At 34.0% G+C, this 16434-nt stretch overlaps 1 protein-coding gene across 1 annotated transcript in view; it reads right to left on the reverse strand.

The window, feature by feature from the left end:
- Window positions 1-16434, reverse strand: part of SPEF2 (sperm flagellar 2) — a 196026-nt gene that overhangs the window by 66165 nt on the left and 113427 nt on the right. Inside the window, exons 18-19 of the mRNA XM_044681440.1 lie at window positions 10265-10318; window positions 899-1017 (exon numbers count right to left, since the gene is read on the reverse strand). Of these exons, the coding sequence (XP_044537375.1) occupies window positions 899-1017; window positions 10265-10318 (173 nt within the window). The remainder of the gene's footprint in view (window positions 1-898; window positions 1018-10264; window positions 10319-16434) is intronic.

Genomic DNA, 16434 nt, shown 5'->3' on the forward strand with positions numbered 1-16434 from the left:
ATATATATATATATATATATATATATATATATATATATATATAATTTTTCTCCAGGGGCAACTAGATGGTACACTAGATGGAACACCATGCCTGGAGTCTGGAAAACTTGGATTCAAATCCAGCTTCAGAAACCATTTGACCCTGGCAAGTCATTTAACCACCTTTTGCTTCTGTTTTCTAAACTATAAAATGAGATAATAAGAGCACTCATCTTCCAGAGTTGTGAGGATCAAATGAGATAATATTTGTAAAAAAACCCCTACACACTGTCTTGCACATAGTAGGAAATATATAATTGTGGTCTATTTGTTATTGTTATTATAAGTCAGGTATTTGCCCAGGTATTAACAATATGGAAATCATATTAGAATTTGTGAGTACCCAAGAACTCCTCTGGTATAGGTAAACTTTAAGTAGATAAACTTCTAAACCATTTAGGTTTAGCATTCTCATATTCTCACATCATTTCAATTATTTAACTTGTAGTCATCTAGAAAGGCAGAGATTAAATTCAATTGGAAAGATATCATCATGTGGCCATGGAAACACAGAAACAAAAATATCATTTGATGGCCCTGTGTTCTAGAGTCCTGACTCTTTTCTAGGAAAAGAACTTCACTGCTTGTTCTTCTGAAGAGTGGGCTAAGTCTCAAAGAATTCATTTGTTCCCCCATGTAAATACTAGCATCTCCCAAGTATGACTCAGAATTTTCAGTGACTTGGAAAGGATAAGACTATGGCCCAATGAATATGAAAGGAAATGCTCAGATATTTTGGTGAGAATTTATTTGAGTGAATGAAAAAATTTGGAGCAAGATAAAATAATGACACAGATCTTACCTTGAATAAGGAGGAAATTATCTACTGTTTTTTTCCCCCCCTGAACTACTACTATACCTGAGGAAGTGGCTCATCCACATAGACCCAGTCTTCTGACCCTGGTTTGACTGGTGGTGGTCCTGGAGCTGCAGGAGGTGATGTTTTATCTTCAGGTGATCTCTTGTCTGGTGACCTTCCTTTAGGCAAAATTTAAATTAGATCGGTTCATAGGGATCTACACAAGATTAGATTTTGATGCTGAATAAACTGTCACATATTCTAGGGAGTACACTAAGTATTCCAGATATTTGAGAAGTCTTCTAAATACTTGCACAACCTTGCAAATAAATGCCACTTCTAAATTATTATTCACACACAAAAAAATCCACCTGCCCTAATCATATTAGGCAAAAAGATAAACAATAATTTTTATTTTGTTTTTCAATTTTGGGGGGAGGGTCATGATTGTTATTTATGTATCACAATTGATATATGACTCTTTTCCAAGTCTAGAGGAAAATGGCCATACTCAGAGGAATATTAGTGATTCATACAGTGAAGGAAAATGATAAATGTTGGAAGGGCGTGGCAAAATTGGAACACTAATACATTGCTGGTCAAATTGTGAACTGATCCAACCATTCTAGAGGGCACTTTGGAGCTATGACCAAAGGGCTATAATACTCTGCAGATCCTTTTATCCTCTAATACCACTATTGGGTCAATATCCTAAAGACATCCTAAAAGAAGAGGAAAAGAATCTATTTGGACAAAAATATTTTTAGCAGCTCTTTCCATAGTAGCAAAGAACTGGAAATTTGGGAGATATCCTTGGGGGAATTGCTGAACAAATTGTGATATATGATTGTGATAGAATACATTTTGTGATAAGGAATGATGATTTCAGAAAAGGCTGGAAAGAACTACATGAAATGATACAGAGGGAAGTGAGCAGAACCAAGAGCAATATTTCAAGGATGATCAACTGTGAAAACATTAGTTACTCTGATCAAGACAATGGCTAAAGACAATTCCAAAGGACCAATGCATAAAATGCTATCCTACATCGGACAGAAAACTGATGAACTATGAATGCAGATTGAGGAATACATTTAAAATTTTCTTTCTTTTTCTTTTGTAACTAAGAGCAATATTGTTGCTGATCAACTGTGAAAGATTTAGCTATTCTCAGTGATACGATGCCCTACAACAATTCTGAAGGTCTTATGAGGAAAAATACTATCCATCTCCAGAGAAAGAATTGATGGAATCTGAATGCAGATCAAAGCTACTATTTTTCATTTTATTTTATTTGTCTATGTTTTTATTTAGGGAGGTTGGTTTTATGTGTGTATTCTCTAATATAAAAGAAAACATTAAGAGAGATGACAATGGTAACTACTGAAAACTAAATTCTACTCATCTTTTTAGATGTACAGTAGAATAAATGGACTAAGGAATATTTAGAATTAAATGACCAGAAGGGATTCCCTATATATGAGCTCTCAAAATTGCTTTTGAAACCAAGATGTGGAATAGAGGAGACACTCAGTTGAGCTTTCCCAACATTTCCTCCAAATGATTTTTAAAAAAACTTCAAATTGAATGTTGGAGTGTCATAGCCAGCAAAAGGTCAGAGGGAGACATTATATCTAGCCCAAGACAATCTACAGGGTTGAAAAGAGAGATCTGTGACATGGGGGATGAGGAGGAGGCTGTTCTGGAGCTCACATGAAGAAACACTTGTGGTGGGACCAGGTTGTGGTGACAGAAGTAGCAGCAATTTTGAGAGCTCATAAGCCAGAGATGGTAAGGGAAGCTGGTAATTAATCATAGAAAGAACTTAAGGGTCTGTGTGCTAGCTTTGGACACAGGACAAGATATAGTTTGGCAAATCTATTGTTTATACTCACTGCTAGGTCATAGTTCATGGGCAGAGAGGAGCATTTTCAGTCAAGATGGAGCAAGAACCATGAAGTACAGTACCGTTTATGATCATAAGGGACCCTGGGGAACAATACTGTTCCCAGTTCTGAGGGAGCAGGATCCCTGAGGGGCAGTATGAATTACAATCCCAAGGAATTAGCAGTCATTCCTGGGTAAGGTCCAGAGTGCACATCAAGAGAGCAATGGCCACATCTTGCTTTAGATCAAACTACCATGGAAGCATCCCAAACTTCCAAATTTCCAAAACTACTTTTTTTAAAAATTTCATTTTTTTTTATTCAGTCTACCTCTAATCATCTATAATATTATAAGTCTGGTAGTCTTACCCTAGTTAGAACATTCATTTCTTTTTCCAAAACTACTTTTGAAAACAGAAGTTTAAAAAAAAGCCTGATGCTTAAGATAAAAACCAAAACAAAACCAAAAAACCCCAAAACTATTCTTGCTGTAAATACAGCTCATCTTTAATATAAAACTCCAAATCAAGAAATATGGTGGAAGAATTAGCAAACAACAAAAAAAGAACTTGATCAAAAAATCCACTGTGATGTGAGGGATGATCAAGACACAACTCAGAAAGAGAAATAAAATAAAAATTGCTACAAAAGCCTCACGGGGAAAAAAGGTGAATTGGACAAAAACCCAATGAAGGGCAGGCAATCTTTTAGTGCTCTTTGGGGATAGTTCCAAATTGCCATCTAGAATGGTTAGATCAATTCACAACTCCACCAGCACTGCATTAATGTCCTAATTTTGCCACATCCCTTCCAACATTCATTACTCTCCCCTGTTGTCATTTTAGGCAATCTGCTAGGTGTGAAGTGATACCTCAGAGTTGTTTTGATTTGCATTTCTCTAATTATTAGAGAATGTAATGGGGATAATTTGAGGAAAGGTGTGTGGTACAAGAGAATTTTGAAAGGAGGTTATCAGGGATTTGTTAAGATAGTAAATCTAGATTACAGGTAGGCTGGAATAAGGAGATTCAGGATATAATAGGGCTGAAGTCAGGAGTATAACACTGAAGGGAAAAGATCTTCAGGGAGAGGGAGAATTAATCTAACAGGCAAATACAGCAGGGCTTATAGACTAGGACTTAGACTTAAACACAGGCTGAGGGAAATAGACTAAGCTGAAATTAACAATCAGGCTTTAGTTAATTTCACAGGAAGGGACTTGTTTTGAAGTAACACCTTCCTTCAAGATGGATACCCGGCTTCCTTCAAGCCCAGGGTATGCTGGTTCTTCCCTCTTCTTCCCTCTCTTAATAACTGACAAATTATACTAATAGGTCTGTTAAAACACAAAGGGGTTTATTATTTTCAAAAGGATGATCTGACAGGAAAGTGGATTAAGGAAGCCCTAACAGCTGTCTCAGGAACCTCACGTGGGGGAAGGGAGGCAGAGATGGAGTCTGAGTAAGGACCTGCCTTTAACTCAAGTTTATAAAATGCTCTTGATATCTAAAGGGAATAAATGATGACTGACTAGTTTCTTTATATCTAATATTATCAATTATAATTAACCCTTCACAGATTTGAACTCCTCTCTATTACTCTCCTTATTAACTCCACAGATATATAAGGTAAGGGAAGGAAGGTAGGAAATAATATTGGGAAGGAAGATATAAAGGGTTTATCCAAAATAACAATTTCTAAAATAAATATTTCAAAGCTAGGCTAAATTTCAATACTACAGATAGGTAAGGAGGCAGCTTGGCTGGTCAGATAACCTCCCTCCATGGGAGACCCAAACCAACTGACTTTTCCCTCGATTCCAAACCCCTAACTGCTTTCAGAACTCAGCCAAAGCTTGAAAAAACTATATGACCCCCTCTCTCTATACTACAAGATTTAGAACACTTTCTCATGTGCTTATTGATAGTTTTGATTTATCTGAAAATTGCCTATTCATGTCCCTTGCCCATTTATCGATTGGAGAATGGCTTGACTTTTTGTACAATTGATTTAACTCCTTGTATATTTGAGTAATTAAACCTTTGTCAGAGTTTTTTGTTATAATGATTTTTTCCCCAGTTTGTTGTTTCCCTTCTGATTTTGGCTGCATTGTTTTTGTTTGTACAAACCCTTTTTAATTTAATGTAATCAAAATTATTTATTTTACATTTTGTAATTTTTTATAACTCTTGCTTGGTTCTAAAATCTTTCCTTTCCCAGAGATCTGACAAATATACTATTCTGTGTTCACCTAATTTACTTATAGTTCCCTTCTTTATATTCAAGTCATTCACCCATTCTACCTAATCTCTCCCATATTGTTTTCCAATTTTCCCAGCAGTTTAAAGTGTACTATAAAGCAGTGGTCAGTGGTCATCAAAACAATATGGTATTGGCTAAGAGACAGAAGAGAAGATCAATGGAATAGATTTGGGGTAAATGACCTCAGCAAGATAGTGTATGATAAACACAAAGATCCTAGCTTTTGGCACAAAAACCCACTATTTGACAAAAACTTTTAGGAAAATGGAAAACAGTATGGGAGAGATTAGGTTTAGATCAAAATCTTATACCCTATACCAAGATAAATTCAGAAAGGGTGAATGACAAATATAAATGAGGAAACTATAAATAAATTAGGTGAACATAGATTAGTAAATCCGTCAGATCTCTGGGAAAGGAAAGATTTTAAGACTAACCAAGAGATAGAGAATATTACAAAATGTAAAATGAATAATTTTGATTACATTAAATTAAAAAGTTTTTGTACAAACAAAATCAATGCAATCAAAATTGGAAAGAAAGCAACAAATTGGGGAAAAATCTTTATAAGAAAACCTTTGACAAACATCTAATCAGTCAAATTTATAAGGAGCTAATTCAATTCTACAAAAAAATCAAGCCATTCCCCAACTGATAAATGGGCAAGGGGCATGAATAGACAAATTTCAGATAAAGAAATCAAAACTCTCAATAAGCACATGAAAAAGTGTTATAAGTCTCTTACAATTAGAGAAATGCAAATCAAAACAACTCTGAGGCACCGCCTTACACCTAGAAGATTAGCTAATATATAATAATAATAGCAAAGGAAAGTAACAAATGTTGGAGGGCATGTGGCAAAATTAGGACACTAATGCATTGCTGTGGAGTTTTGAATTGATCCAACCATTTGGAATTTGGAACTATGGCCAATGACTTTTAAAGACTGCCTGCCCTTTAATCCAGCCATACCACTGCTGGGTTTATACCCCAAAGAGATAATAAGGAAAAAGACTTGTACAAAAATATCTATATCTGTGCTCTTTGTGGTGGCCAAAAATTGGAAAATGAGGGAATGCCCTTCCATAAGGGAATGGCTGAACAAATTGTGGTATCTGTTGGTGAGGGAATGCTATTTTACTAAAAGGAATTATGAACTGGAGGAAATCCATGTGAACTGGAACGACCTCCAGGAATTGATGCAGAGTGAAAAGAGCAGAACCAGGAGAACGTTGTACACAGAAACGGATACACTGTGGCACAATCGCGTGTAATGGACTTCTCTACTAGCAGCAATGCAATGATCCAGGACAATTCTGAGGTACTTATGAGAAAGAACATTATCCACATCCAGAGAAAGAACTGTGGGAATAGAAACACAGAAGAAAAACAACTGCTAAGTCATATAGTTCAATAGGATATGATTGGGGATGTAAACTCTAAATAATCACTCTATTGCAAATATTAATAATATGGAAATATGTCTTTATCAATGACCATTTAAAACCCATTGAAATTGCTTGCTGGCTATTAGAGGGTATTGGAAGGGGAGGAAAAGAACATGAATCATGTAACCATGGAAAATATTCTAAATTAATTTTTAATTAATTAAAATTAAAAAAAGAAATTATCAAGAAAATCTGCCCTGATATCCTAGAACTAGAGGTAAAATAGAAATTGAAAGGATTCACCAATGAATACTCGAAAGAGATTTCAAAGTGAAATCTTACAGAAATATTATAGTTAAATCCTATATCTCCCAGGTCAAAAAAAGAAACTTCAAACAGTCAGAAAGAAAGCACTCAATCATCACTGTAGAGTCAGTCCAAGAAACACACAAGATTTATCAGTTACAATTTTAGAGCAGTAGAGGGCTTGAAATATGCTATTCTGGAAGGCAAAAATGTTGGGATTACAACTGAGAATAAGATATGTAGGAAAATGGAGTTTAATCTATCAGGGAGGGAAATGGATTTTAATGAAATAGAAGACTTTTAAGAATTTCTGACTGAAAGACCAAAGCTGAATAGAAAAATTTAACTTTCAAATATAAAACTTGAGTGAAACATAGAAAGATAAACATGAAAGTAAAACTATAAGAGACTCAATAAATAGTTTATCTTCCTTTATTGGAAGATGATACATGTAACTTCCAAGAACTTTAACATTATGAGGTTAGTTAAAATAATCTATGTAGAAATGCTCCCAGAGCATAGAAATGGTCCAATAACATTGGGATGTTGTAAAAAAATGGATAAGTTAAAAAGATGGGGGGGCAGCTGGGTAGCTCAGTGGAGTGAGAGTCAGGCCTAGAAACAGGAGGTCCTAGGTTCAAACCCGGCCTCAGCCACTTCCCAGCTGTGTGACCCTGGGCAAGTCACTTGACCCCCATTGCCCATCTTTACCAATCTTCCACCTATGAGACAATACACCGAAGTACAAGGGTTTAAAAAAAAAAAAGATGGATATCCTGGGAGAAGGGTAAGGGAGATAATGAATGGGAAAAATTCTCTCATATAAAAGAGGTGCTCAAGGAAGAGCTTTTACAGTGGAAGAGAAATTGGGTAGAGTGGACAAATGTTTGAACCTCACATTTAATTTGGTTCAGAGGGAATATCTACATATATACATATAAGATATATGTATAGATATATATGTATTTGGGGAAGTAGATAAGATAAAGTGGGAGAGTTGATAAAAGGGAAGGTAGACAATTGAAACAATTAGAAAAAAAATCAAAAATCCACAATTAAAACAAAATGGAAATCCTGAAAACTAAAGGAGAGATTTAAAGGAATTGAAAGCAAAAAAAATATCACTGGAACTTGGAGTTGGTTTTATTAAAAAAAATAATATAAACTATTGATTCATTTTATTCTTAAAGCTAAAATAGTATTAATAGCATCAAAAATGAAAAGAGTACGTGCACCACTAATGAAGATGAAACAAAAGGAATTATTAGGAGTTATTTTACTCAATTATATGCCAGTAAAAGTGACAATCTAAGTGAAATGAATAGCTACAAAAACATAAATTATTCAGATTCACAGAAGGGGAAATAGAAAACTTAGCCCTTAGAAAAAAGAAATTGATCAAGTTATAAGTGAAGTCCTTAGGAAAAAAATTCCCAGACCCAAATGGATTGAGAAGTGAATTCAACAAACATTTAAGGAAAAAATTAATCTCCAAAATATGTAAACTACTTTTAAAAAGGGCAAAGAAGTACTCCTATCAAATTACTTTTATGACAAAAATAAGATTTGATACCTAAACCAGGGAGAACAAAAGAGAGAAAGAAAACTATAGGTCAATATCTTCTTTAATGAATATCAGCATAAAAATTATAAATAAAATACTAGCAAGGAGATTACAGAAACGTATCAGAAAGAGTTACACGAAGATTCTAGGATTGGTTCAATATCAGGAAAATTGTCAGCATAACTGACCATTTCAATGACAAAAACAAGAAAAATCATGATTTTATCAATAGATATAGGAAAAGTCTTTAACAAAACAGATACCTATTCTTATTATAAATACTAGGAAATCTAAGAGTTAATGGAACCTTTTAAAAATGATAAGTTTTATCTATCTAAAACCAAAAAAAGAAAGCATTATTTCTAATGTGTATAAACTTGAAACCTTCACATTTAAACCTGAGGTAAAATAATGATGCCCATTACCACCAGTTATTTAAACTTGTACTAGAAAGGCTATTTATAGCAAAAAAGAGAAGAAAAAGAAATTAAAGGAATAAAAATAGGCACTGATGAAACAAAGTTATTATTCTTTGTAGATGATATAATAGTATATTTAGAGAACCCTAGAAAATCAACCAAAAATTGGTTGAAATAATTAATTTTAAATTATTATTAAATTATTATACATATCAATACAATAAATTAATATAATAAATAAGTTATTGTTATAAATATTAAATAAATTAATATTATAATAAATCCACAAAATTATTAGCATTTCTACATACTACCAAATACGAAGGCTGAGATAGAAGGTGAAATTAAATTTTGAAACAACTAAAGACAATATAAAATATTTGAGTGGACCTACCAAGATAAACCTAAGGGTTATATAAAAACAATTACAAAACAGTTTTCACACAAATAAATAATAGATAACTGTTCTTTAATTGATAGACTAAGAAATTGCCCAGAACACTGAGAGGTGTTCAGGTTCACAGAAGGAGCATGGGTCAGAGGTGGCCTTTGAGGTTTTGAGATCTATCTGATTTTGAGGTTAGCATTCTATTCACCAAGCCATGTGGCCTCTTCAAAAAAACTCATAGATGTGACATACATAGTAAGAGTCAAATGATAATATAAATTGATGGAGAAATTATATGTTAAATTACAGAACACATATTAAAAATTAAAACACATAAAAAGATTTTTTTCTTAACATAATTGTGAAAACAGAAGAATCTATTCTTAATAAGAACAGACTGATTATTCTTATTTTTATTTGTAGAGTCCTATAAATACTAGATATTGCAAAGAGAAAAGATGAATTAATGAAATTACCAAAAAATGAAAAGTATTTGGGTCAATAAAGCAAAACAGTCTTAAAAATGCTCTCTTCATTAATAGGTTGTATTTTACATCAATGTTAAGATCTTATAAGATTTCTAGATAATTGCAAATGTAGCTATAACTTATTCAGTGGTTCTCCAATTATCATAATTAAGAATGCCCTAAAATGGTGAGACAAATGCATACTAATGATGTTCTTTAAAGTGGTGTGCAGAAGTCTAATTGAAAAGGACTCTCAATGGTGCTAAGGTGGATATCCAAATAAAGTCTCTTTTTGTGTATGACATTGATAAGAGTGGGGCTATGAAGCCCCATAGTCCTAAGTAGAGGACTATGGGGCTTCCTTCACATGATCCACAAACACTCAAAGAATATTGGTCTTGTAATCCACACAAAGAAGAAGTCACATACAAGTCAGCACATACACACATACATCTCTTTACAAAAAAGGGAGAGATGTTTCTCTGACACTGAGAGTGATCATTCCAAGTAAGTACTTTTTAAGAAACTTATATTCTTTTTCTCCTTTTCTGTAGTTTTAAATTTTACTTCTGAGTGGTGTTTTGGGGAAAGCTAATCCTGAGATAAGATACAGTTTTTCTCACATCTGCCTATTATTCATAATTACATGGGAAATTCAAACAATTTACACTAATATCAAATGTCTATTCACTCACATTATTATAAAATGGAGAATTAATTCAATTAAACTTAAGTACTATTTATACCTTTGCCTTTGGAAGAAGTTTCACTTTTCTGTGCTTTTGCTTCTTTACCAGTATCTAGGGAAAATTCAATACATGGACATCACTGACAGTTTTTTAAAAATATCCTGTAAAGTTAAACATTTAATGACATTTATCATATTGATCCGGTTGCATGGTGAAACTGGTAGAAAACTCTGAAGATGGCAATGAAAATAAGAAACAAAAGACTTTTGTGTTAAGTTTTAGTTCACTGACAGCAATAGTTTGCCACAGTATTTTGTTATAAAAAAAAAAGGATTCAAGTAAAACATGTAAAACAGGTAAAACATGAAATTCTGTGGTATATCTGGTTTTAAACACAGAACTTTAGACAGCATAGCTACTCTAACTGAAGGAATGAATTCTTTCCAATTAAGTTCCAGGTTTTCCCTTGAATACATTTCCAATTGAAAGACCCTCTTCTTTCATGACAGTTGGCTCTGAGGCATGAATGATAAGCAAATTATTTGAGCAAATATAAGCTTCCTATAGTTCTTTGGTTTCCCTTTGTGTAGAAGGAAACATTATAAATGTATCATTTGTCTAATGTTATCTATTTTTCCATTTTGTTTTGATTGTCTAAATAACCTTGGTATGACATCAAATATTTGAATGGAGTTCAGCAGGAAAAAAGCAAAACAAATAACAAAAGGGAAATACAAAATGAAATTCTTGATCAGATTTTTTTAGTGTGCTCATGATATTTAGTTTCTGTTTTTACAAAATATACAATCTACACTAATGAAGGATTTTTACCAGTTCCCCACTAACATGGCATTTTGTACCTTAATATTGAGTAGAAAAAAATACCTTACTATTACTGAGAACTAATATAAAATTCTTAGCAAATATAATGACTAGTTGAAAATAATAATAGCATAAAAAGGTTAGGCAACTAATACTTAAGGACTGAATTAGAAAAGACAAAGGGCCAGTAAATAACTATTGTTAAAAAAACAAAAAAACAAAAAACAAACTCTTACCTTCTGCCTTAGTATCAGTTCTAAGATAGAAGAGCAATAAGGGCTAGGGAATCAGAGTTAAGTGATTTGTCCAGGGTCGCACAGCCAGAGAGTGGCTGAGGTCAGATATGAGCCTAGATACTCCCAACTTCAGGCCTGGTGCTTTATCTACTGTCCTACCTACTTTCCCCTAAATAAGGATTAAAATCATTCTGCCCAAAGAATTATTGTTTATTTCTGAAAACATTTTTGTTGCATGAAAGTTCATGCCTATCCCCCTTATTAAAATTTTGCTCATTATATACATGCAAATATGTATCTTAATTTCTATCTCTATCATCTTTATCTCTTTATATCTGACTCTCTACACATATTGCTAATCTTTTCAGTCTATCTATCTATCTATCTAACTATCTATCTATCTATCTATCTATCTATCTATCTATCTATCTATCTATCTATCTATCTATCTATCTATCCATGATTGATTTATCTATTGCTATATCCTACAATAATCAAGTAATTTAAGACTAGCTTCTAAGTTAAATACTTTGGAAGCAGTCATCTTTCAGTCATTAGCTTTGAATTCTCAACAAAACCCTTTGAGGGACACAAAGAATCATAAAAGGAAATGGGAGGAGAGACACAAAAACAAAAAGCTAAACCTAAAGAATTTGAAAGGGGAAGCAGAAATCTGTTTTCCTACTGATGATCACTTCCTTTTGTACTCAGCATCTCTCACTTTCCTTCTCTAATCCTGACCCTCACTCCCTTCTTTATCTCTGCTTTAATGATTTGAAAAATTTTGCCTTTTTATCTTATCTTTCATTCCTTTTATTTCTTGTTGCTATTTCATGTTTGGCAGCTACAAGTGACCTTTGGATTTAAGTTGCAGCAAGTGTTTCTTTAGGGAGATTTTTCATTATTTACCAGAAAGTCATCTAGTGGATCAACATAGACTAGAGACTTACATTAAGAAGTCAGTTCAGAAAAGCTACCTTGCATTTATTGTCAGAACACTCTATCTAGTTCTACTGTTAAGAGAACATCTCTAATGCTGATGTAGTTTTTCCTTTCCTCAGATGAAATATTGTCCAAAGACACAACGATGCCTCTGGAGATGAAATTTTCATACTTTTTTTTTAAGGATCTGGTACTAGTTCTAGCTTAAGTCAGGGAGAAAAAAGACAGGTACGCTCTTTGAAGCAAGAAGAGATTTATGGTTCATGGAAGATAGAGAATTCAAGAATACGTGTTTTAAGGATGTAAACAAACTTCTAAAGTTTTAAGACTGCATTGTGTCATAAGGAGTCAGAACCACTAATTAGTTTCTGGTTGGTTTAGCCAAATATGTAGGCACTACAGTCTGTGAGCAGGGCTGTGTGGCTGCCATTTAGCTTGGACCATACATCTGAAGAAAGTAACCTGCTTATATATAGCTATCATAAACCAAAAAAATTCTAGGCAGAGCTGCTTTTTAAACCTTTACTTTCTGTATTGATATATTAAGTATAAATTTTAAGTAAGAAAAGTGGTAAAGGCTAGGCAATTGGGGCTAAGTGACTTTCTCAGGGTCATGTAGCTAGAACGTTGTCTTGAGGACAGATTTGTACTCATGTCCTCCAGACTATAAGTACGGTTCTCTTTCTACTGTGCTACCTAGCTGTCCCTTCCAGGTAGAGTTTGAATACTACTGAGTGGCCCTTCAACCAACACCTATGCAATGTTTTGCATTTCCAGCTGAGCTAGTTGGTAGTTAGATGGTAGTTAAGAAGAAAGGAGATGTCTGAGTCATCCCTATTAACATTCATGTAGTAATAGCTAATTTTTAAGGTTTTGTGAATATTGACTTTTTAATTCTAATAGAAATATTTTTGATTAACTGTGGGGGAAAATCATTCTTTATTTTACTAATAATTGTGCATTGTTTAAGTACATCAAATTACTCTCTTGGTAAAAGAACATATATATATATAAAGGCTAGTAATAAAATATGCATATACTTATGCTCATATGACTCTAGATATATGTATAGGAACCATAAGACCATAGATATCATCTTGTCACTTGTTCAGGAATTTCTAGGAATATGTATTGGGTAGTGCACAACCATACATTAAGCAGAAACTGAAAATCAAAGAAAATTTTTATGACACACATACAACTACCCAAATTGCTTTAAATGTCATGCATTTAAAAAGTCTAGCACTTAAAAAAATTAGCAAGTCACTGTGCTCCTTTACATCATTTAAGTGAATACTGGTGGTCATGTCCAAGAGGAAAATTGGGTTGAAGAATAGACTCCGTATGGTTTGGAATTTGCTTTTTGGAGAGGCTGAGGTGCCAGCATCTTATTTAGATTTTTTAAAGTAGTTTTTTAGCACTAAAGCTTTTTCTGATCTGAAAATGACGAGATATTATTTTAGGTTTGGATTTAAATGAACACCATGGCTGTTTTTTCTTATGTTTCCATTTCTTTTTTTGAATCAATGACCTAGAAGCCAAAAACTTAATATTTGTCTTCTTTTGGAATGGGAGCTCTTAGCTTTATTTATATCTACAGTGTTAAGCATAGTACCTGGCTCATAGTGAATACTTAAATAAAGGATCCTTGACTGGCTAATTGATCCCTGTTTTTCAAAGTGTCTAAGGGAAAGCCCTCTTGAATTCTGCTATGGATAGAGAATCAGTACAGGAAGACGCTTCTACATCACAAAGTGGCCTTGCACAGACATACAGATATAAACTATCTGTCCTATTTAGAGCCTGGACCAAATGCCAGAAAGCCTGAGGAGTTTCCTGTTATTCAGATATGCAAGAATTTCCTTAAATAGCTTTGTTAGCTTGTTGTTGTAAAGGCTGCTGACTCTGAGAGATCAATTTTGGTCTTGTACTAATTGGGAGTCAGGAAAGCAAAGTTATTTAGTGTTTGAAGGTGTAGAGGAAGGCATTGCTCCCTGAATAATCTATTTCCATATTTTATGGCCCCTCCTGGATCACTGGCTTATCTTGGCTGATGGGCATGTGAAACTTGATGAAACTGTGCGTCAGGCAGGGTTATCCAAGATGGACAGACCATAGTGAAGAGTTTGGACATACTGTGATTCCTAGAGAAGCAAATGGAAGACCACTCCAGTTTTTTGGACAAGAAAACTTCATGGTCAGTATTAAAATGACAAAAGATATGACACTGCGAGGTGAACCCCTCAACACCTTACTGGTGAAGAGTAGAGGACACCTATAAGTACCTCCAGAACTAACAAAATGGCTGGATCAAAGCCAAAAGAAGCTCAGCTATGGATCTATCTGGTGACAAAAGAAAAATTCTGCTGTAAAGATCAATATTACATAGGAATCTGGAATGTAAAATCTATGAACCAAGATAAGTTGGAAGTGGTCGAATAGGAGATGGAAAAGATTAAATATTGACATCTTGGGTGTCACTGATTTAAATAGATAGGAATGGGTGAACTTAATTCAAGTGATCATTACATATATAATTTTGGTCAAGAATCTCTTAGATGAAATAGAATAGGCCTCATAGTCAATAAAAGGGGAAGAAAAGCAGAACAGAAATACAATCTCAAAAATGACCGAATATCTGCTTGTGTCTAAGGCAAATCATTCATCATTGCAGTAATATTCTATGCTCCAACCACTGATGCTAAAGAGGCCAAAGATGCTCAGTTCTATGAAGACTAACAACATCTTCTGGAAAGAACATAAAAATGCCCTATTCATCATAAGGGATTAGAGTTCTAAAGTAGAATATAAAAGGTAATTGGAATAACAGGCAAGTTTGACCTTGGGAGTACAAAATAAAGCATGGCAGAGATGGGACTTTCTCAAGACAACATGCTGGTCATATACTCTTTTTCAACAGCCCAAAATGCAATTCTACTTATGGATACCACCAGATAGTCAATACAGAAATCAGATCAAATATATACTCTTGAGCTGATGGTGGAGAAAGGATCTGTAAGTCATTTAAAACAAGACCTGGAGCTGATTGTGGCTCAGATCACGAGCTTCTTATTGAAAATTCAGTCTTAAAGAGAGTAGGGAAAAACCATCAGACCACTAATATTCCTTATGAATATGAAGTGGAGGTAATGAATATATTTAAAGAATTAGACCTGGTAGATATTTGTAATATTGTATAGGAGGCAACCGCAAGAAACATCCCAAAGCACAAGAATGGTAATAAAGCAAAATGGCTGTCTGATGAAGCTTACAAATGGCTGAGGAAAGAAAGAAAAGGAAAGGAAAAGGAAAAAGATAAATAAATAGCAACTGAATGCAGAATTCCAGAAGCAAGGAGAGATAGGGTATTCTTAAATGAGCAATGAAAAGAAATAAAAAGAAACAATTGAATGGGAAAGACAAGAAATGCCTTCAAGAAAATTAGAGATATTGAGGCAATATTTTCTGCAAAAATGGGCATGCTAAAAGACAAAAATGGTAAGGACTTACCAGAAGCAGAAGACATTAAGAAGAGGTGTCAAGAATACAGAAGAACTATGCAAGGAAGATCTTTAACATCACTGATAATCATGATGATGTGACTACTGATCTAAAACCAGATATCCTGGAGAATGAAGTTAAGCAGGTCTTCAGAAGCATTGTTAACACTAAGGGCTAATGGAAGTGACTGAATTCCAGCTGAGCTATTTAAAATCCTAAAAGGTGATGTTATAGTGTTGAACTCATCATGATAATAAATTTGGAAAGCACAACAGTGGCCACCAGATTGGAAAAGCTCAGTCTACGTTGAATCCTAAACAAGGGCAATGCCAAAGAATGTTCAACTTACCAAACAAATGAGCTCATTTCATAATTCCTTAAGGTTATGCTGCACATTCTGCAAGCTAAGCTTCAGCAATACGTGAACTGAGACTTACCAGAAGTGCATGCTGGTTTCTGAAGAGGCAAAGGAACTAGGATACATTATATATAGTCTCTTGAATACATTATGTGCCCTGGTGTAGTCTCCTCTAGACTTCTGAGGTCCAGAGACCTGAACTGAAATTTCAGTTTGGACTTTTCTTCGAGACCAATTGCCTTGTGGGATTTATGGAAGTAGTCTCAGTACTTTATAGCCCCAGATTATATAAGGAATTCATGGCACAAATTTTAAGGTATAAAGATGCTCCTCTCCCCAAGCTACTTTGTAAATGGACGCCTTTCTAG

This window comes from Gracilinanus agilis, chromosome 1 (genome assembly GCF_016433145.1).
Source record: "Gracilinanus agilis isolate LMUSP501 chromosome 1, AgileGrace, whole genome shotgun sequence".
NCBI lineage: Eukaryota > Metazoa > Chordata > Mammalia > Didelphimorphia > Didelphidae > Gracilinanus > Gracilinanus agilis.